The sequence below is a fragment of the Anolis sagrei genome, chromosome 2 (genome assembly GCF_037176765.1).
Source record: "Anolis sagrei isolate rAnoSag1 chromosome 2, rAnoSag1.mat, whole genome shotgun sequence".
Classification (NCBI taxonomy): domain Eukaryota; kingdom Metazoa; phylum Chordata; class Lepidosauria; order Squamata; family Dactyloidae; genus Anolis; species Anolis sagrei.
The window spans coordinates 221,535,322-221,557,998 of NC_090022.1; the positions used below are offsets into that span (position 1 = coordinate 221,535,322).

The following is a 22,677-nucleotide window of genomic DNA, read 5'->3' on the forward strand; positions in this document are numbered from 1 at the left end:
TGTCTGGAAATAGAATCATTCATTAGACACATCATTTAGACATAGCTTATTAAATAATTAAAATAAATAAAACCTTGGACTTGTACATAGTGGTATAGTTTCATTACATGTCTTTATCAAGCCAAACCATGACTGTGCTTTTCCCTAGAAGATTAGTTGAAATGGAAAACAAAATAATAAAAGCATTACTAAGCATTTTGAATTGGTATCTAATTGATCTGAACTATTTTACTGTGCTTGATTGCGTTACCTATTCACGGACTGTACAAACTATATTCCGCTGCCCTAGTAAGAACGAAATAATCATGAAATTTAAAACGGATTTGGAAAGGTATAGAAAAGTTGTTTTTTGCAGGAATAGATTCAGAATAAAAGCATGCACCGTAACTTAAAATAATAAAGCACAACAAGGCACAATAGCGTTGGTCACTGGTTTTTAAAAGTATGCTTTCCTGCTAGTGCCTGCTGAGCAGCAAAATCTTACTTTGCCCTCCCCAGCAGACTCAGGGAAACACAGACTCTTGCACTCTCTCCTAGCTTGTGTGTTCTTCCTCATTCTTTGCCATCTTGACTACATTCTGATGTTGCTTGGCCACAGAGTTTTCATCTGTGAAATGACAGAATGCATAGAATCAGGGAGAGATCAAAGCCGACAGGAAGAAAGAGATTGAGGACTGAAATGGCTGGCAAAAAAAGAAAGAAAATGAGAAAGAAGGTGTTAGTGACCTGCCTGACAGAGGAGAAATGAATGGGTTGCGATAACAGGAAGCAATTTGGGGGTAAATACAGGGGAAAGGAATCTGTTTTAGAGAGAAATAAATTGGTTTGATATTTTAAATGGGAGCACTGTTGTGACAGATGTTCATAATAGTGTTTTTTGTGTTTTGGGACTAAAGCCCATTTCCACCATGTACTTGAAGCTGTATTATATAGTCAGTGTAGTTGAGGCCCAAGATGAACATAACTTACTTACATACTTAGACGATCCTTTGTTGTCTGAGTATGATGGCCTTCCAAGTGTAGTGTCTTGGCAATAGATACGTAGGTGGCTGTGGAGCCCTATTCTTTATCTGCATGTTCTTCCACAGTGAGGACATCAGTTTCCAGGTGGAAGGTGGTCCTGGTCAAGGTTGGCTTGACACGCCTTCCTCTTGGCACGTTTCTCCCTTTCACCCTCCATTTGTGCCTCTTCGAATTCTGCAGCACTTCAGGTCACAGCTGACCTCCTGTTAGAGTGTTCAAGGGCCAGGGCTTTCCAGTTCTCGGTGTCTATGTCACAGTTTTTAGAGTTAGCTTTAAGCCCATCTTTAAATCTCTTTTCCTGACCACCAACATTCCTTGGTTGACGGTGATGGGACATTCCGATGACAGTCCACATTTTGCAGGCATATAACAGGATTGGAAGGACAATAGCTTTATAAGCAAGCACCTTGATGTCCCTACAGACGTCCCGATCCTTAAACACTCTCTGCTTCATTTGGAAGAATGCTGCACTCGCAGAGCTCAGGCAGTGTTGTACTTTAGTGTCAATGTTGACTTTTGTGGTGAGATGGCTGCCAAGGCTTGTAGGTCTTCTTTTGAATGCGCGCAGACTACTTTATCATCAGCATATTGGAGTTCTATAACAGATGTTGTTGTGACCTTGGTTTTGGCTTTCAGTCTGCTAAGGTTAAATAGTTGGCCATCTATCCGATAGTTGATTTTCACTCCAGTGAAAATCGTCATTGCTATGATACTTCACCTTGTTGATGGGAAGCTTTCCAACACAGTGGAAATTGTCTATGAACATAACTATTTCAGCATAAAAATGTCACATATAGAATTTACGCAGCATGCCTCCCACTGTTAATTTAACAACAGCAATATTTGTGATACTGATATTTGAATCACTTTTCTAAATAGAAATTAAATGCACAATTTCCATTGTGTATTTCACAGCTGCATTTGGGCCTTTCCACTCTTCACCTATGATATGCTGCTGTGTCTCTGGTCATGTATACTTAAAAATTCAATAAACATTATTTTTTTTAAAAAAAATACACAACTTTAGCTGTGTAGATTTTCTTGGTTATACTAAGACTGGATCTACACTGCCCTATCTCCCAGATTATTCCAGATTATCTGGTAATGTAGATTCATATAATCTGATTCTAAGCAGATCATATCCTGGGATATAGGACAGTGATATGGATATATTACTGGTAAGTGTTTGTTGTTGTTGTTCAGGGCAGATGAGACATATGCTAACATCTTACAGATGATAGTAAAAGTAAATACAACTGGCTTCTTTTGTAAGTTCTTCTTAGCTGCAGTAGACTTTGCAAGTACATAAATACAAAAATTGGAAAGAAAATGCTTGGCAACAAAAAAATCTTCAGTTACTTGATCCCTAGAGATCATCTAATTTGTGTGTGTTCATGAGAAATAGCGCAGAAAATTCCCACAGTTTGTACTGCCAAAAAAAAAAGTCTGGCTTTACATGTTATCTTAACAGATCATACAACACTTAACAAAGAAAGTGGTATATACATTGGCTACTTAGTGGTACTCCTCATTTACACAAAACCTTTGATAAGCAATCTTTGATAAAGAGCCTGAGCCATGATGGGTGGACAAGCCTTTTCTGCCACTATTCCTTGAATTTTCATCACTAAGGTGGTGACACCATGAAAGATAAGCATCCCTTTCAGAAGGGAATAGGAAATTGCCCCCAGTTTTGCCTCTTTCTGGGTTCATTGTCAAAGACATTTAGCTAGCTATCTCTATGGCACCTGAGCATACATAAAGTACTTTCTCGGCTCCTTCGTATCATATATCCCTTGTCAGCAGTCAATTGGTAGGCTTCCCTTCTCCTCTATCTCTTCCTCCTCATGCTCTTAGGTGCATGCACACTGTAATGTGTTTCTTTTTTGAATACACAGCTGCCATCTCTTATTAAAATATCTTCTTTGGAAAAAAGTTATTCATCTTACTGGTACTTTCTCTTACTTAAAATACTTTTATTGTTCTTTTCCTTCTAGGCTGTACTGAGTCCTCTCATAGCAATTGCACTGAAAATATCTCAGATTCACGAGAGGACAGGTCGTAAAGGCCCTACGGTCATCACTTGAAGCACAGGAAGATCAATAACCAGGGCCAAGATTAACAGGACAAGAGAAAGAAGACGTTGTTACAACACATCAGCTGTTTGTGCCTTACATTATTTTAAGGGTTTGAGAGCAATTGGAGGGACACAAAATTAAATGCTGATCGTATTTGGTTTTATTCTTCTGCTAAGACAGTAATGCACTTATGTCCATACTACGGCTTCATTATATTCTTATACACAAAATTAACCAAAGAGAAAAAAAGCTTCCTGTATATCTATTCTAATATTATGTTCTGTCAGCTACATTCTCCCCTTTTGGGACTTTGTTACAATTTGCAGTTTCTTGGTGATACTGCTTTAGAATCTCAAATGTAATTCAAATGTAAGTTTGAAATTGTGAAAATAATGCTTTCAAAAAGGTTGGAAATAGAAGAAATTCTGTACCATATTGTTACCAAATTTACTTTTGATTCTAAGTGGCTGCCTTCATGGTGGAGCAGAATCATAGTCACTCCAGCAAAAATGTAGAGTTCATTTCTTAAGAGGCTGCCTAAAAGGTAAAGGTAAAGGTGTTCCCCTGACATTCAGTCTAGTCGTGTCCGACTCTGGAGGTTGGTGCTCATCTCCATTTCTAAGTCAAAGAGCCGGCATTGTCGATAGACACCTCCAAGGTCATGTGGCCAGCATGACTGAATGGAGCACTGTTACCTTCCCGCAAAAGCGGTACCTATTGATCTACTCACATTTGCACGTTTTTGAACTGCTAGGTTGGCAGAAGCTGGACCTACCAGCAGGAGCTCCCCCTGCTCCCCCAATTAGAACTGCCAAACTTTCGGTCAGCAAGTTCAGCACCTCAGCGGTTTAACCTGCCCGAGAGGTTGCCTATACCACCCAAAATACCACAAACGTTTCCTTAATATTAAAAGCCATACTAGGCTGTCAAAGCAATACAGCTCAGGTAAAAAAAAATTGCAAGGAAGAGTAATATAACTTCTACTAGTTCTGATTATGTCACTTGATCCTCTGCATGTTTAATTAGTATCAAACTCACCAAGTTCAGTGGATTTTTTTTTCTAAATCCATGCAGTGAAGCTTTATAATGAGATCATGATTTCCAAAGCATATTGGCAACAGCCATGCTTAAGCATCTAGTCAAACTTACACAAATAATAAAGGCTGTTTTCTGTACCACCTAAATCCTGGCATCTACTATTTTCTTGCATACTTTATATTAAGATTTCACCATATAAGAAGACATTTTAAATCACCATGCAGCCAATTCTTTGGCAATCAGTTTCTATTTTCTGCTTTTGTATGCTGTATTACTGACATATCCACCACCAGCACAAATGCTCTACACATGTGGCCTCCTTGCTTGCAGTGAAAATATGCAGTGGGTTTTCCCCCCACTTAACCCCTTTCTGAATCTTGATTTTGTACAGTTTTAATTTAAAAGAGCTATCTATTTTATTATAGGCAATGTTACAGGAGAAGTCCTTTTAGTATTGAGCGCCTTCAGCTGCTTTGGTAGAGAGCCGTGCCTTTTGTTAATTTAACTCTTTTTGGAGGGAGGCGGCCTTGACTATCCCCCGTTCTAAAAATCCAAAAGTGGTGTTACGAATTTGGGGTCAGAGCCTTAACAAATGGTATCTTGGCATGAACTTGTGCTCCACTTCTTTGAGATGCTTGGCCATGGCAGGCTCAGGCTTTTCTATTGGAAGTGTTCCGTGGCTCCGTTAGAAAGCTAAACTGTGAATTCAGAAAAATATGCCAGAAAAAGCCTCCCTGTGGAGTGTTTATTTATCACACAACTTTTTCACCAGGAGGCAGAGTGTTAAATGGCACTGCCCTCTGTTTCCTTAAGCACATGGCAACTCAGTGCTAACTTTTAGTGATATTTCAAGCATTTTTTGAGTTCACAGGTTGATAGTTAAGAGATTATGATCCATTTACAGCTATAGTGTGGGAGGGGGAGGGGTCTTTTAAGATGAGTCCAACAATAGGGCTCAACATCACTAGAAGAAATGGCCAGCACAGAAGTATGTGGCACTTTCTTTAGGTTGTTGCCACATAGTGCTAGAAAGAATTGTGGAACAATCAGTGAAGATCCTAAACTTTTTCCATCCACTTACAACACCATAGTAGTCTGGTTCCTTTCTTTTCACACCTTCAAGGGGATGGGTCAGAAATGGTCAGCAGTCTGTAGCCTTTAAGAGGCTTCATTTTGAGTGCATTAATTAACCAGCGAAATGCATTAACCTTTTCATTTTCATATAACTTTGGTTAAAGGAACTTCAACCTTGCTGTGACAGAAAGAGGTGCTGTGCCTCTTGAGTGTTTTCATTGGAGTGTGGAGTCTAGGCAGCTAACAATATAAAAGGTGCCTGTGAAAGTATAATTAATGGAATGACATTTCAAAAATATTTTTCTAATTCACTCAGAAAGCCTACCAGATACCTTATCAGAAGGTCATAGAATGAGTCATCATTGAACAAATGAAATCGAGAGGAGAAAAGGTGGCTCAGTGAATGCCTGGGCACAGCAAATGGTGCTTATGCCTCTTAAGGAATGGTTTGGTTCCAACGATGGCACAGGGCACTGACACCATGAGAACTCCTTGTGCATGTGACTCATTTGAAAGCTATTCTTCCTTGGGAACAGCATTTGTGCAATCTGACATGTGTAGCATTGCAGCGTCTATTGCGGTGGCCAAATACTTTTTTTTTCCTTTTAAGTGCAATCATCCAATAGCCTTTTGCTTTAAGAAACCTATCTGGTTTCCTTTTGAGATTGGTTGAAATTTGCTATGACATGTAGTAGTACAATGCAGTGTCATACTTCTGCCTTGCATGAAATTGCTAATGATCGGATATGGCATACCCTAATAAAACAAGACTTTTAAAAACGTGTGTCTAAGTAAATGGCGCACCGAGCATTTCTTCACTTCTAAGAGCATAGTGTTTTGCTGCTATTTTATTAAACGACTTTTTTTTCTGTAAATCAAAATGGATTTTCTGGGTCATTTTTATATAATGCTAGTACATGCACACACATGTCCACACACAGAGCAGCTGATTTGTAGTCCGCATGATCTTCCTTTTCTAAGGCTGGATCTACACTGCCATATAATTCAGTTTCAAAATGCAGATTAACTGCTTTGAACTGGATTATATGAACCTACACTGCCATATAATTCAGTCCAGTGCCTTCAGAAAGTGGATTATATGGCAATGTAGATGGGGCCTCAGAAGAGGTACCCCAGTCTCACTAGTTGTTATTGGCCTTATTACGATGACAAGGGACAAAAAAAAGCTGAACACTGAATAAAACTTTGGAGACCTTTATAACTTTTTCAAAAATTAAACTATGTAGTATTCTTAACTTGTCATGGGTTTTTAACCATTGTTTTGCTGCTGCTTCTTTTTTTTATGTGTGTGTCAGGAGTGACTTTAGAAACTGCAAGTCACTTCTGGTGTGAGAGAATTGGCCGTCTGCAAGGACATTGCCCAGGGGACACCCGGATGTTTTACCATCCTGTGGGAGGCTTCTCTCATGTCCCTGCATGAGAAACTGGAGCTCACAGACGGGAGCCCACCCTACTCCCCGGATTTGAACTGTCCTGCCAGCACAAGGGTTTGACCCATTGTGCTACCAGGGGCTCCTCGCTGCTTCTTTAAGGAACCAATTCAGGGACTGAGTATTGTATATTGTTTCCTCTTTTTTACAAGGTATATTGCTTTGGCTCAAGGCATGAAACCATCAAACTGGAATGCTGTAAAATGCTTGGACCCTTGAAAATGCTCCAAACAGTGGATGTTGGTGTCAGTCAGTCCATGCATCATAACCAGCTCCATGGTTGGATGCAGAGGATAAACAAGATGAGTGGACGGTTCATTGAACCAAAGCAAAATCATGACTGTGTTCCCAGGGTTTACTTTAGGAATCCTGTTCTTCCATGCATTCTAATTTTCTCAGAAACTGAGTAGGGAGGGTTCCAAGGTACATAAAAATCTCAAGGCAAGTTTCCAAAAAAGGAATCTGCATCCAAAGTTTTGCTTTTAAACAATCTTGCATATTGCTGTGAACATAAGGCATTCATGCACCATGTGAACTGCAGTTCAAGAACCTCCCTATATCAAAAGCTGTTTTTGTTCTGCACCTTAGATAGATAGAGAAGGGCTCCTTATTTTAGGAAGTGCATTCCACAGGTTTCTTAGGCAAAAGTAGTTTTACAGTTCATTCATTTCTGGCCAAAGTAATGATTTTTTAAAATGTAATAATCAAGGATGTTGTAATTAACAATATAGCTTAGGACCAAATTTGTTAGGACAGCCAGGCCTTGAAACTGCAGGCCATTAAATGATAATCAAGGTGGCAAATTGCAACATTCACACGTACCTCAAGCAGACAAGAGTTCTTTCTCCCACTCTGGACATTCCACAGATATATAAACCTCACTTAGTTTCCAACAGACCGCTCAACCTCTGAGGATGCCTGACATAGATGTGGGCTTCTGGAACATGGCCGTACAGCCTGGAAATCCCATAGCAACCCATTTGTTAGGTTTGCTGTTGAGGATTGCAGCATAAGAACTGTGCTCAGATCTAATGTTTACTGGGAATATTGCTGGCTCTTAATATAACCTAATTTATCATACTGACTTAAGGATATATAAAATGAATAATTTAATTTTATATTGATTACTGCTATATAGAAAATAGTAAGATGATTGATCTGGAGTAAAACTCTCCAGAAAAATGCTTTAATTTTTCTGCACAGGAATGTTGAGAAAAGTAAGGAAACCTTGAATTCAATACTTTTCAAGGCTCCCAACAAAGGATTCCTCTGGGCAGGAAGCAGCCAGGCTTTGAAGCTGATAGGCTATTCAGTGCTAATCAAGCTGGTCAATTGCACATTCACACTTGCCTCAAACAGACAAGAGTTCTTTCTCCCACCCTGAAAATTCCGCAGATATATAAATCCCACTTGCCTAGTTTCCAACAGACCTCACAACCTCTGCCATAGATGTGGGTGAAATGTCAGGAGAGAATGCTTCTGGAACATGGCCATACAGCCTGGAAAACTCACATAGGCCCAAACCTTGAATTCCTTGAAAAAAATTAAAATGTGGGAAGAAGAGTCCTCATATGATAATGATGCAAGAAAAAAAAAGTATTACAAGGATATACCTTTTGCGGGATTTCCCTTTTGTGGGATTTTTTTGTTCAACCATGAAGCACCCTGTTCAATTCTAATGCACTACATTCAGTGTTGGATCTTCTTTGGTGTATAATACAGAAACAAATGTTCATCTGCTTTCTTAAAAACACTAAGTTTCTCTGAAACAGTTTTCAATACAAAACTTTATTATAAGAAAGTGCAATGCAGTATGTAAACCAAATAGTTTCAGAACAGAGTATAAACACAAAATAACTGGCTGTTAGATTACATTACAAAATGCGGTTAGATAATTCATGAAAAGAATTCCTGTCCCTCTGTTAGCGATTACTAACCAAAAACAAAGGAAGTAGATGTCAAAACTCCATGGGATACGTAAACAGAGAACACATATGGACTTCAGATGCATCAATGCTGGTAATCCTATATTTCAAATGTCTTAAGAGCTCCATGTCTAGTTGGGTGACATTTATCAAGTTCGATATACATATACATTTATCAAGTTGAGTCTGACATCGGTAACTGGGTACATAATGGAAAATGACATTATTAATACCAACATTTTTTTCAAAAGAAAGACTATTCAAAGAATTGCTCTCACCATCACATTTAATCCTAAACAATACCTTCTCCACATGTTGTGTCACTGAGAGTCACCATATATATCAGGTATGGGCAAACCCGGACCCAGGAACCAGATGTGGCTCCTTGGGCTCTTTTCTCTGGCCCTCCTCTCACCATCAAATCCTTCCTTCCCTCCCTCCCTCCCTCCCTCCCCTTGTGCTCTTTCCTCCCTCCTTCTCTCACTCTCTTTCTCCTTCCTTCCTTCCTTCCTTCCTTCCTTTTTGTCTTTCCTTCCTTCTCTCTTCCCTCCCTCCCTCCTTCCTTCCATTCCCTCCCTCCCATCCATCCATCTATCCATCTATCCTTCTCTTCCTCCCTTCCTTCTCTTTAGCTGGGAGAAGAAAAGGTAGAGAGTGAACACGAGAACCATGTTTCAAGATTTAAAAGGGTGTCCCATTGAGGAAGAGGAGAGGGAGAACTGTTTTTCTGCTGCTCTAGAGACCAGGGCACAAGGGAGCAATGGTTTCAAATGGCAGGGAAAGAGATTCAACTGAAAAGATTAGGAAGAACTTCCTGGAGAGCAGCATAGGCTGCCTGGAAGTATGGTGGAGTCTCCTTCTCTGGAGCTTTTCCCGCAGAGGCTGTCTATCAGGAGTGCTTTGATTATGCCTTCCTGCATGGCAGGGGGTTGGACAGGATGGCCCTTGGGGGTGTCTTCCAGCTCTAGGATTCTATATCAGGAGTAGGCAATACAGGGTCTAATGGGTACACTTTTTAGTTCCTGCCAACCATCTCATTCTGACCAAGACTAACCCTTTTGGGATCCAAATGTTTTCTATCTTTCCTTCACTTTCTGCCTCCAAAAGAGAAGAGGAAGGGGAGGAAGGGGCAGGGAGGGGACTTGGGGAGAACCCCTTTCTTCCCAGCCCACCATGCGACCCCCAAGTTGTCCATGCCTGATATATATGTATTGCACAAAAATGCCACACAATAATTAAATACAAACTAAAGCCAATCCACAACCTAAACATTCTGTATCCATGTTGCTTGGCTTTATCTGTATATATTTTAGTGGAATCACTTGTGTTTAAATCCAAATCTTTGTTTACCTGAGCTGTAAAATTAGCCTGCCTGGTACAATCAAGGCTTAGTCTTATTTAATCACCACAATTGGCTCTCTGTTGCAAGATGTATTTACCCTTTTGTACGCAGAAATACTTGCAAAGCAATTAAGGCAGCTCAAGAGTTTATCTTTGGAAAAATGCCTCCCGTCCTCTTCGTAAATGCCGAGGGAAGGATAAAGTTCTTCCCTACAGCAATAGCATAACTGATCTCACTAAGTACGTCTGTGTGTATGTGCTTCCGTCACTCATCATTAGGATCTCTTTTTTTCATTCTCTAGGTCTTAACATTCACTGCTCTGCTCTTTGGAAAATGGTACTAGTTCTTGTTACCTTTTCTTAAGGCAGGCAGAGTGAAGCAAGCCACGACAGTGTAAACAAGCCTATCCAAAGCAGGCAGCAATACTGTTTTTAACCCAGTGACATCAGTCATAGCCTTAGCAACACCAGGCTGTATTCCTGGTTGAAATTGCCACATGATTTCTGAAATAACCTTTCTAATTGCAACTCTGCCAGTCACTGAGTGCTACCCAAAGGGCTCTCTTGGCACTTCATGCACACTGAGAGAGGAGACCTGTCCTCTTCAACAGCACTTCGCACACAATGCCATGGCCGTGGACTGTTCGCCAGAACAACAGACATTATTTCATGTCCTCCTCAAGCCCTCATTAGCAGCTGGTCTCTGACCCAGGTGCATTAGGAATCTCTTCCTCAGTCGAATCAGGCTCAGCAGCTTGATGCCTCTGGGATGCTTCATACGAAGGCGGCTGTTCGTCCTGCACACTCACTTCTTCAATGAATTCAAGGCTGCTCTCTGTGTACAGAGGGGGAGGTATATTGTAAGGCTCCTTTTCTCTTTCCAGTGGGTTGATCGGCAGTGGATATGTCTGTTTTTCAGGATCAGTGCTGTCCTCATAAGATGGAGGGTAGAAGTCAGGCCTGAAAGTGACACAAGATAAAAACACAAATTGTTGGAATGGATGACAACAGATCTGCTTTGGATTTCAGTTCCTGTATATGGCCACCACATTCTCCTTTCTCTTCAAAATTCAAACAGCAATACAGAGGAAGACGTCTTGTATTGAGAGACTATTAAATCATTGATCTATCTAGACGAGGGGTTCTCAAACTTTTTAAACAGAGGGCCAGGTCACAGTCCAGTCGGACTATAATTTGAAAATATCTTATTTGTAGTGCAAAAAAACACTTAAAATACAATAATTAAAATAAAGAACAATTTCAACAAATATAAACTTATTAGTATTTCAATTGGAAGTGTGGACCTGCTTTTGGCTGATGAGATAGGATTGTTGTTGTTGTGTGCTTTCCAGTTGTCTCAGACTTAGGTTAAGCCTGAATGAGGGCTGGGCAAATGACCTTGGAGGGCCCGTATCCAGCCCTCGGGCCTTAGTTTGAGGACCCCTGATCTAGACCAGGCATCCTCAAACTGCGGCCCTCGAGCTGTTTGGGCGTTCAACTCTCAGAATTCCTGACAATCGAACAAGCTCATTAGGGCTTCTGAGAATTGGAGGCCCAAACAGCTGGAGGGCCGCAGTTTGGGAATGCCTGATCTAGACCAGTCAACAAGTCTTGGGTTTCAAGCAGAATTGTTTGCTAGCCCCATCTAGAGCTCCTTGGTATTACTAGATGGTCTGTCTTCTAGGTGCTAGGAGGTACCTACATTGCACAATGAATGCAGCTGGGTGCCATTTTAACTATCAGGTCTCAATGTGATGGAATCATGGGAGTTGTAGTTTTACAAGGTCCTCAGCTTTTTCTGTCAAAGAGGGCTGATGCCTCACCAAACGATGCCTCCCACACTCTGTAGCATTGAGCCATGGCAGCTAAAGTGTTCAACTGCATTCATTCTGCTGTGTAGATGCACTTCTAAGTGGGTCTGAGTTTGCTTAACTTCAAAAATCACAGAAGATAAGATATTTTCAGGCTAGTTTTCAGAGTTCCTCACAAATACATTCATTGATCTGAGAGCCAAGTATGGCCTACATTTATAGAAAGTTAGAAGGGCAGGTACAGTGCATTTGGGTAATAGTTTTTGTCCAAAGGCATTTACAACTCTCGTAAGGAGTTTTGATATGTCTGCCACTGACAGTGAGATAAGACTTGGAAAAGTTGTGCCCAGTTTTTCTATCCTTGTCTTCTATTAGAATCCTGCAGTCTGTCTAATCTGATTTATTGAGCAGTGCAGGCTACAAGCAGTCTCCGTGTCAAATATTTTTGCTTATCTAACTAGGGTCCATGTGGTGTTGTATTTATAGAGCTGCTACTTCGCCAATTGGGAGTGTTTATGATGCTGTTACCACAACAGAAGAGGAAGTGACATTTGTATCCATGGCCCATTAACAAACTTTACCAGGCAAGAGGCCACTTTGACATCCAGAAACTCTTACTGTGAGAGCATCCGCCTTCACTTCTAAGAATGGCTGAGACATTGACACAGAAGTATAAACAGCAGATGTGCAAATAAGAGTGAACAGCTCTAGCTTTTGTTGGACAATATGAAGTCTAGCATTTTAAGAGCCTAATTGAAAAAAACCATCCAGAACCATATTGGAGTGTGTTTTAGAATCACAAGTGCTTTTCATATTAATCTGTTCATAATATTATACTATTAAGATACTTAAAAGACTACAATTCTACTTTAGAATGTACAATATTCTGGAATGATTTTAAACTAACTACTTTGCCACTCAGAATCCTTCAATCGCTGCAGTCTAGCTGATTAGGATGTGTGCCGCATTGTCATCAGCAATCTTTTAATCATCATTTCCATCATGAAGGTGTTTGCTTAATAAATGAAAGCAAACTGTATGTGCTCTCGCAGATTTATAGCTTCTTAAAATATTGCCAGTCAGGCATTGTTTTTTCACATTTTGAATGCTATGCTTCATCCGAAGAGCATGCCATAGTCTCCCTGTGCTCATAATAACTGAAAGTTAGTCATCTGAGAGTTAGTCATCTGAGCCACTTTTTCACTGGGCTGGAAACTTAATTTGATTTTTCTGTCTCAAAGCCCCATTGCTATAGCCCTGGACCTGCTTTTTGATTGATAAGATACTATCAGTAACAGAGAATGTTGTCCAGAAGTAGAGAAACCTGATTTTTAAAGGAGAATAATAAAATTAGATGAATCATTGAGAAAGTAAAGGTAAAGGTTTTCTCCTGACATTAAGTCTAGTCGTGTCTGACTCTGGGGATGATACTTATCTCCATTTATAAGCAAAAGAGCTGGCATTGTCCATAGACGCCTCCAAGGTCATGTGGCTGGAATGACTGCACGAAGCACCATTACTTTCCCACAGAAGCAGTACCTATTGATCTACTCACACTTGCATGTTTTTGAACTGCTAGGTTGGCAGAAGCTGGGGCTAACAACAGGAGCTCACCCCACTCCCCAGATTCAAACCTTTGACTTTTTGGTCAGCAAGTTCAGCAGCTCTGCGGTTTAACCCACTGCATCACCGGAGGCTCCAAATCATTAAATAAGCCCATTTTTCCCTGAATTGAACGATTTATAAAACATTCAAAAACAGAAAGGTAACTGCTATTGCAGTTATTGGCCTAAAAGTATTTTTTAACCTTTCTTAAAATGTTATGCTGCTGAAAGGAAGAATACGTTACACAAAAAGAAAAACACTATAAAATCTAAACATGGCTTTCTGGACTTTATATAGAATAAATGATATATTTCTCATTTGATATATTTCTCAAGCAATTTCTCATTCCTTGTTTCCAGTTCAACAAGGAAAAATGTTAATTTGTTTCTTCACTTACTGAAACCTGCACTATGTCATTTTTTAAAATAAATAAATGGAAGGCAATGTTGGCTTTACAACATTAAAGGCAAAGGTGCAAGTAAAGGAGCAGAATATATTGGGATCTTGATATAAGCCAATTGAGGTCCACTTTAATTTGATGGTCATGGCTAGTTTTTCACACTAATTTTAATAGTAAAACTAGTTTAGTCTGGATTGAGCCCACTCAATCAGGTTTCACTGGCATCTCCCACTAAAGGAAGTGTTGGAGGGATTCTCCTGCATTCCCATTTGCCATCTCCTGCATCATTCTAGGGAGCAGCAGTAGAGCATCCCATGAATAGAACTCAGTTTAAGATAAATGAAGTTGAAACAATTTATTGTACAAAGGTGTAAAAGCCATGAAATGAAAGAAACTTATTAAAATATCAGATTATTACCTTATTTCTTCAATTCCAGACATTATAATTTCAGAACCACCAAAAGAAAAAGCTGTTTTTATAAATATGAAAAGCACTTGTGCTTCCAAGGCCTCATCACGCTAGAGAAAAATCCACTTAAAATCCAGTTTCTGCCTTCTGAAGAATTCTGGGGTTTGTAGTTTAGGGAGACCTCACTAAACTCACTAAACTATAAACGCCAGAATTCTGCAGGAGGCAGAAACCAGATTGTAAGTGGATTTTTTTCTCTAGTGTGTTGAAGATGTCAAACACACCCCATTTTAGAGATGTTTATATGGAGGAATGCATCTTACAATTGAAGGAACAGAGGATAAAATACACTTTTCAGCCAAATTGACAAATATTGGATTAAATCAAGACAAAGAGAGAAGAGAATGGAGGACATAATAAGAAATGGTTGCATATTTTGATGTTTTTAGTGTTAGCCACTCTGGGTCTGTTTTTAGAGAGGAGGAGGAGTTGGCATCATCATCATGGGTTAGTCACTGATATAACTGAAGAGGTATTGGAATTAAAAACAGCAAAGACTCGGCAAATAAAATAAATGTAAGAAAAGGAAAGGAGATAGTGACGTGCAAGATGAAGAGCTGCACAGATTCAAAGACTGGAACCATGAGTTGAAACCCAGGAGACATACCTGTCTACTGTATTGATGTGGCTCTCCCGAATTCTAGGATGTCCAGGCAAAATGCTGTGAAATAGGCTTTTGTGCTTACTGGCCTCGTGATAAGTGCTCCAGAAAATCCCACAGATGAGAAGGAAGAACCCCAGGGGCAACAGAAAGTACGCAATAGGCATGTTATTGCACTTGCAGGCAGGGGCACCTGTAGAGATGCAAAAGGCTCCTAAGCAAATAATTAGGAAGCCTAGTAGGAGCACAAAGTAGCGGAGGAAGCAGAGGAAATTCTTTGACATCTTGGCAGTTGGCTCCAGTCAGTTATTCTCTCTCTCTCTCTCTCTCTCTCTCTCTCTCTCTCTCTCTCTCTCAGTGCTCTTTCCTGTCTAACTCCTTCAAGGCTTTTTATACACACGGAGAAAAATGCTCACTGGACACCTGTTCAGGTATTCATTAACCAGACGCATTAACCATTTGAAGCAGTCACAATATCTCAAGAGATTAATTTATAATCAAAACACTGCTGGGGAAAAGACAACACATACTTCCTGTATCGTTTCGCTGCCAGCATAAACTCTGCAAACTTTGTTGCCTGTGCTGCTGCTGCTGGCAGTTTGGACTGGAACAAAAGCGTAAAACTCTTCCCAGAATCTAGGCAGCTTTTCCCACAGGGTAGGCTTTTACCAGGAAAAGAAAAAAGACACATTAAAATTTGACATCTGAATGGTCTCAGTGTGTGTGTGCTAAAAGTTTTGGGACCTATCACACTGGGATATATTCCATTTTTGAGATGTGTTGAACGCGATTCCAAATGGATCCTATCACATGACGCTTGTCCCATTCCACCAGTAATCCATTGGAATCAGTCTGCGAAATGTCGCAGAAATGGAGTAATTGCATATGGGATTCTAATCGTGTTTTTTAACAAAATAATAATAATAGTATGGTTTTAACATGCTGTTTTCATCTGTGATCATAAAGTTAGTATGAATTCTATCAGGTAAAATCTTGTGAGAATGGTAGTTCAAGACTTCCAGGCTACATTATAAATATTTTTTAAAGTGATGTAGTGAGGTATTTTAATGGATTGAGAGAAGCCAGACTTCCATGATGTGATGAATCAAAGTGTGGTATTTTTTAAAAGTAAAAATTGGCTGTGATTGGGTCAGTATGCATCTCATCTGAATACAATCCTTAAAAATATGGGATGCATAAATTGTGTATATCCCAATGTGATAAGGTTCTAGGTTTTTTAAAAAAAAGGAAATCCCATTGGTCCCTCCTTTTTTATTTCATAGTCTATTACAGGCATGGGCAAACTTTGGCCCTTCAGGTGTTTTATTCATTACAGGAAAAGCCATTTAGAATCATAGAATCAGAGTTGGAAGAGATCACATGGGCCATCTAGTCCAACCCCCTGCCATGCAGGAAAAGCAAAATATCCAGCCTCTGCCTAAAAGCCTCCAAAGAAAGAGCTTCCACCATACTCCAAGGCAGAGAGTTCCACTGTTGAACAGCTTTTTTAGTCAGGAAGTTTGTTCAGGTGGAATCTCCTTTCCTGAAATGTGAACCCATTGCTCTGAGTCTTAGTTTCCAGGGCAACAGACAACAAGCCTGCTCACTCTTCCTTATGTCATCCTTTCAAATATTTATACATGGCTATCATGTCTCCTCTCAACTTCTTTTCTGCAGGTTAAACATACCCAGCTCTTTGAGCCACTCCTCATAGGGCATGATCTCCAATATTTGATCATTTTAGTCACCCTCCTCTGGACATGTTCCAGCTTGTCAATATCTCTCTTAAATTGTGGTGCCCAGAATTGCACACAATATTCCAGGTGAGATCTGACCAAAGCAGAATGGGGAGGCACCATGACTTCCCTTGATCTCAACACTATACTCTTTTTGATGCAGCCCAAAATCTCATTCGCTCTTTTTTTAGCTGCTGCATCACACTGTTGGCTCATATTCAACTTGTTATATACTGAGACTGCAAGATCTTTTTCACATGGACTGTTGTCAAGCCAGACATCACCCATCCTGCATCTGTGCATTTTATTTTTTTTCTGCTTAAGTACAATATCTTATACTTCTTTTTGTTGAAATTCATTTTGTTCCTTTTGGCCAATCAGCTCTCTAATCTGTAAAGGTGCTTTTGAATTCTGATCCTGTCTTCTGAAGTATTAGCTATTCCACCTAATTTAGGGTCACCTGCAAACTTGATCGGTATGCCCTCTAAAACTTCATCCAAGTCATTAATAAAGATGTTGAACAGTACTGGGCCCAGGACTGAATCCTGCAGCATTCCACTAGTCACTTCTTTCCAGGATGAAGAGGAACCATTGGTGAGCACCCTTTGGGTTTGGTCACTTAACTAATTCCAAATACACCTAACAGTAGTATTGTCTCATCTACTACTAAATGCTCTTATTGTTGCCAGCCTAGCATTTGGGTCCATTTTATTGACAGTACTTCAATCTCGAAAGCAAAAGCCCCTCTAGAAAAAACTTGCTGCTTAAGTCTACAGACACAAATGGTTCCACAGCAACATTGTTCCTTGGTGGTCACTTTCTAATGCAGCTATCATCCTATTCACATTCTCTTCCAGCAGATGAGAAATACACACAAATCAGGGTCACTGGGTTGAAAGAACATATATTACCCAACTGCCAGTCCAACTGTAAAACCTGTTATAAATCACCCTCATCCTAGCTCTGCCAATGTTCGTTCCACTGTTCTCACTTCTCTCTGTGCCGACTTATGAATGACGCAGAGTGTCTGTCTATAAAGTTGTCAAGGGCACAGGAATGCGCTCAATGTCGTAAAAGAACAGCAAATGTATGCAAGAGAACACCACCTTCAGTGACATCAGTAGAGAAAAATACTCTTAGGAGTTGCAGTCAGTTTTAAAATTACTGTCCTCTCGCACCACAGATGACAATTAAAAGATACAGTAATGATAAATTAAAAAGATATTACTTTATTTTCTAAATAGCTGCAGTTAACCAAGGCAAAGTCTTTTAAACTCTAGATATGCTTTGAGCTTACCAAAGAATTGGAAGTAGCAGGCAAAATTTTGACTGTAACTTCCCAGAATTCCTGTTGGCACATGCAGAGTGGGAAATCTTGGGGACTGTTATTCAGAAAACTTTCTGTACATTGAGAAAAGGGAGCTAATTGCAGGGAACAAATATCTGGCAAAATGCTTAACCCTGATTTCTCCTCCAAAACTCCCTGCAATCTCCCCCTCTCCCAGGTCTGAAATTTGAAACAACAGTGAGGGCTGCCAAGGACTTGCTTCCAGAAAAACTGATTGTGACTGCAAGTGGATCAGAATCAGGAGTGTGGTCCAAATGGAGTAGGGGTTAAGACCTGAAGTAGCAACATAAAATCAAAGAGAAAGAGAAATTGTTGCTTCATCAAATGTGTTTTGCCAAAGTAGCAGTGCAAGCCATACACACATACGCATACATATGGAAGAGAAAGCTGACAACTGTATAGACAACAAATTATCTTGGTCCTGCTAAAATTTAAAATGGTATAGACACAGCTATCAGAATTTTACTAACCAAAGGGACGAAGCCAATTCAAAACTTTCTACAGGTCCTACTGCAATATTACTGAAATATGGGGCATCTATTCTGCATAAATTGCCAAGTGTTTTTTTTTTTTTTTTTTTTTTTTGTAATGGCAACTTTTGAAACCTCCTTCCCATAGTAACTTATGGAGAAAGGTTTGCTTACTGATTGTATGCCAATTTCTTTAATTTATTTAAATGACTTTGGCTAGTATTGTGATTTTGGTATTTCTTGCTGTGGGGTTTGTTCTTCTTCTTGTAATTATGTTGTCTAGCCACAAGACCCCCCCCCCCAAAAAAAAGATCTTCCACAATAAATATATTATTTTTATTAATTTTTAAAATACTTTTTTGATCTTTTGCTATTTTAAAACATCGGAGACTGAGAATGGACCACTGGCAGCTTCACGGCCAGAAAAACTTTATCATTCTAACTCCTTAATACATTTTATCTATTTTTCTTGTCTTTCTGTGTAAATCATATATTTTCATTACTGTATCTATTTCTTTTATATAAAATGTATAAACTTCTTAATGAAATGTAACAAGATGTAGCCCAGAGACAGTTACCTCTTCATAACCCCACTGAGGTATTTCCCTGATAACAAAAAGGTTGGGCAAATCCCTCTAGCTATTTCCCAACAGATAATCACCAAAAATCCATTGTTCATATAGGCAAAGATAGGTAGCTCCCCGTGTCAGCCCAGATAAGTTTATAATTATTAACCTAGTTCAGCAGTTCTCAAAGTGTCCTCCGTGGAGCCCTTGAGGCTCTGCGAAGCATACTAAAGGGCTCCAGTCTTCCCTTTTCCCCCCTTCAAGCTTTTCATCCTCTTTCCTGCTCCGCCCCCCATCTCTCTCATCCCAAAAGCCTTTTTTCTTGCCTTCCTTGCTGCCCAGATCCTTTCCCCCCTCGCCTTCCTTGCTTCCAAAACCCTATTTCTCTCCCACCGCTCGGGGGAGTGCTTTGATTATGCTTTTCCTGTATGGCAGAAGGGGTTGGGCTAGAGGGGATCCACAAGAAACTTTTGCTTCAAAAAGTCTCTGCAGCTGAAACGGTTTGAGAACCCCTGGTCTAGTTAAATGGTCCACTTGAGGCAGAAAGATTGCTGACCTTGGAAATAAAGGCTCGTTGTATGTACATTAATTAAAAACGCTTTCTTGATAGCTCAGTCCTTGATTCCCAAGATTGCCTCAGGAGCCTCACACCTTTGTTATTAAGGAACTGGACAGTTGAGCTAATCAAAAGTTAGTTATCATTTCTTTGACATTGTCTTCGTGGATGACACTGCCTCCCGGGGGAGGGGGCGCGTCCCACCAGCCGATTGGTTCTCCAGCTGTCTAACCTCTGGCTATAATTTCCCTACGAAAAGGAATCCCCACCTGGAAGCAATGACATCATTGGAATCGCAAGTGCTGAACCTGAATCAGCACATAGAAGATGGCTTTGAAAGGCAGCAGATCACAGGAGCTGTCTTCATAGACTTGTCAGCAGCCTATGATACTGTGAACCACCGCCTCCTCCTGAGAAAAATGTATAATATCACAAAGGACTACCACCTCACCCGCCTCATAGGAAACCTGCTACAAAACAGGAGCTTTTTTGTTGAGTTCCAGGGCCAGAGAAGCAGATGGCGGAAACAGAAGAACGGCCTGCCTCAGGGGAGCGTGCTTGCTCCATCCATGTTCAACATCTACACAAATGACCAGCCACTGCCAGAAGGGACAGAGAGTTTCATCTATGCTGATGATCATGCCATTACTGCTCAAGCAGGGAGCTTTGAGATGGTAGAACAGAAGCTCTCCGAAGCTCTAGGGGCTCTTACTGCCTATTACAGGGAAAACCAACTGATCCCTAATCCATCTAAAACACAGACATGCACCTTTCACTTTAAGAACAGACAAGCATCCCGAGCTCTGAGGATTACCTGGGAAGGAATCCCACTGGAGCATTGCAGCGCACCCAAATACCTGGGAGTCACTTTGGACTGTGCTCTGACCTACAAGAAGCACTGCCTGAACATCAAACAAAAAGTGGGCGCTAGAAACAACATCATACGAAAGCTGACTGGCACAACCTGGGGATCACAACCAGACACAGTGAAGACATCTGCCCTTGCGCTATGCTACTCTGCCGCTGAGTATGCATGCCCAGTGTGGAACACATCTCACCACACTAAAACAGTAGATGTGGCTCTTAATGAGACATGCCGCATTATCACAGGGTGTCTGCGACCCACACCACTGGAGAAATTACACTGCTTAGCCGGTATTGCACCATCTGACATCCGCCGGGAAGTAGCAGCCAATAGTGAAAGGATCAAGGCAGAGACATCTCCAGCTCATCCCCTGTTTGGGTATCAGCCAGCACATGAACGACTTAAATCAAGACATAGTTTTCTTAGATCTACAGAGACACTCGCTGGAACACCCCAGCAAGCGAGAGTCCAAAAGTGGCAGGCCCAAACCCAGCACCTCAATTCATGGGTGATACCAGATGAGAGACTCCCCCCTGGGCACTCAGAAGACTGGGCGACTTGGAAGGCGCTGAACAGATTGCGCTCTGGCACCACGAGATGCAGAGCCAATCTTAAGAAATGGGGCTACAGGGTGGAATCCTCGGCATGCGAGTGCGGAGAAGAACAAACCACTGACCACCTGCTGCAATGCACCCTGAGCCCTGCCACATGCACGATGGAGGACCTTCTTGCGGCAACCCCAGAGGCACTCCAAGTGGCCAGATACTGGTCAAAGGACATTTAACCAAATACCAAATTTGCAAAATCTGTGTGGTTTTTTCTTCTTCTTTTTTTTTCTTTTTCTTTTTAATCTCTGTGTTTGTTTTGTTCTGTTAGAATTGTAATACAATGGTTGCTGATGACACGATAAATAAATAAATATTGGAACTCCTGGGCAATCAGGGTGTGGATCCTAGCTGATCCCCTTTCTAACCCATCAGGGAAGGGAGCGGGAGTTGAATAGTTGAATAGCAGTCAAACTATATAAGATGACTGGCTCTCTCTGTATGTTTTATGCTTCTATACTTTGAAGCATCTGCTTGTACTTGCATCTCTGAATTGAATAAACCTCTGTGACTTGTCTTGAACCTGGTAAGTGTTGTATTGTACCGATGCATTCAGTTTTGCTTGTATTTGCCAGGTACAGATCCTTTTAACCATGGTCCTCGTTAAACCACAACATTTATATAAAAGTTTTTGGAACAAGTAGCCTTAAAATCAAAGGATGTCCTTGAGTTTTGCAAAGGTAAGTGGGACAAAAGTATCTCAGAGGGGGAAATGACATGCTTTAAAGAAATGGAGTAAAAAGAAAACATTGCTGGAGGAAAGCTATACTGATCCTTATATAAGTTGCTATTCTAAATGAAGAAAACAAGGCGGTAATTGGGAGGTGGAATATTAGAAAAAAAGAGGAAGGGACTAATTAGATCCTAATTTAGAAGAGAAAACTGAAAATGGTGAAAACTTAGCTAAACTTGTTCAGAAAGGCATGAAAAAAGCAGCAGTAAACCTTCTCGAACATAAGAATCAAAGACTTGGAGTCAGCTTTTCTCTCACTTTTCAGAGTTTAGCTGGTAATAAAACAAAGTATCAGTTGTCACTTGTGATGAGGACCCACTAGATATGAGGTGGTGAATTTCTAAGATGTTATTCTCCAAGTGAAGAAAGATTGAAAGGCCTCTTCTTTTTCTTTCCTGGTATGAAGTGAGAAGGAAATAAGAGTTCTTTCTGTCAGTAACCAGGACATAATCCATAGCTACCAAAGAATCCTTATTGTGATTATTTTGCACAAAAGTGCTGACCTGAGACAGGTGACAAAAAGGCAATCACAGTAAAATTGCCTTCCTTAGAGGCTTTGGGCAGTTCCACGCAGCAGGAAAGTCTGTGTCAACCCAAGTTTTAAAAAATCATTTTTGCCTGGACATCATTTTAAAAACTCGGGTTGGGGCAGACCAGTCCGCACACCAGCCCCAAAAGCTTTTGTGGCTGGGTATCTAGATGCCCTCCTGGAACCTTCTGGGAGGACAGGAAGACACTCACAATCCCTCCCCAAAACCCCTTAAAACGGAGGGGGGGCGGGTAGATGAAATAACTTAACCAGCTGCCATTAAATTGCTGCCAGCCCTCTCCTGGCACCTAAAAATGCTGTGCCAGAACTTCCAAGGGGGCAGTCCAGACAGGGCCCATACTGGGTTTGACCCGGGTCTTTCAGGAAGACCTGGGTTTTTCCAGTATCAATTTACCAAATTCATTTTTACCTGGGGAGTTGTTAGGACAACCC

The 22,677-nt window shown here is 40.6% G+C and overlaps 2 protein-coding genes across 2 annotated transcripts in view; one reads left to right on the plus strand and one right to left on the minus strand.

Moving 5' to 3' along the window:
* The window catches only part of PGM5 (phosphoglucomutase 5), a 69,127-nt gene extending 63,033 nt beyond the window's left edge, over positions 1-6,094 (plus strand). Inside the window, exon 11 of the mRNA XM_060762246.2 lies at positions 3,021-6,094. Within this exon, the coding sequence (XP_060618229.1) occupies positions 3,021-3,110 (90 nt within the window). The 3' untranslated portion in view covers positions 3,111-6,094. The remainder of the gene's footprint in view (positions 1-3,020) is intronic.
* Positions 6,095-10,572: 4,478 nt separating this feature from the next.
* Positions 10,573-15,100, minus strand: TMEM252 (transmembrane protein 252). Its single transcript, XM_067465577.1, has 2 exons — positions 14,823-15,100; positions 10,573-10,890 (listed from the first exon to the last, which is right to left on the minus strand). Exons 1-2 carry the CDS (start codon positions 15,098-15,100, stop codon positions 10,620-10,622), a joined length of 549 nt encoding a protein of 182 aa, XP_067321678.1. The 3' UTR covers positions 10,573-10,619.
* Positions 15,101-22,677: the final 7,577 nt, after the last annotated feature.

What these genes read in the sequence shown, in the direction of transcription:
- TMEM252 (XM_067465577.1), bottom strand. Translation starts at nt 15,100, where the DNA reads ATGTCAAAGAATTTCCTCTGCTTCCTCCGCTACTTTGTGCTCCTACTA. An exon ending in CACATCAATACAGTAGACAG is followed by an intron (nt 10,891 to 14,822) that starts GTATGTCTCCTG and finishes TGTCACTTTCAG; the next exon opens with GCCTGACTTCTACCCTCCAT.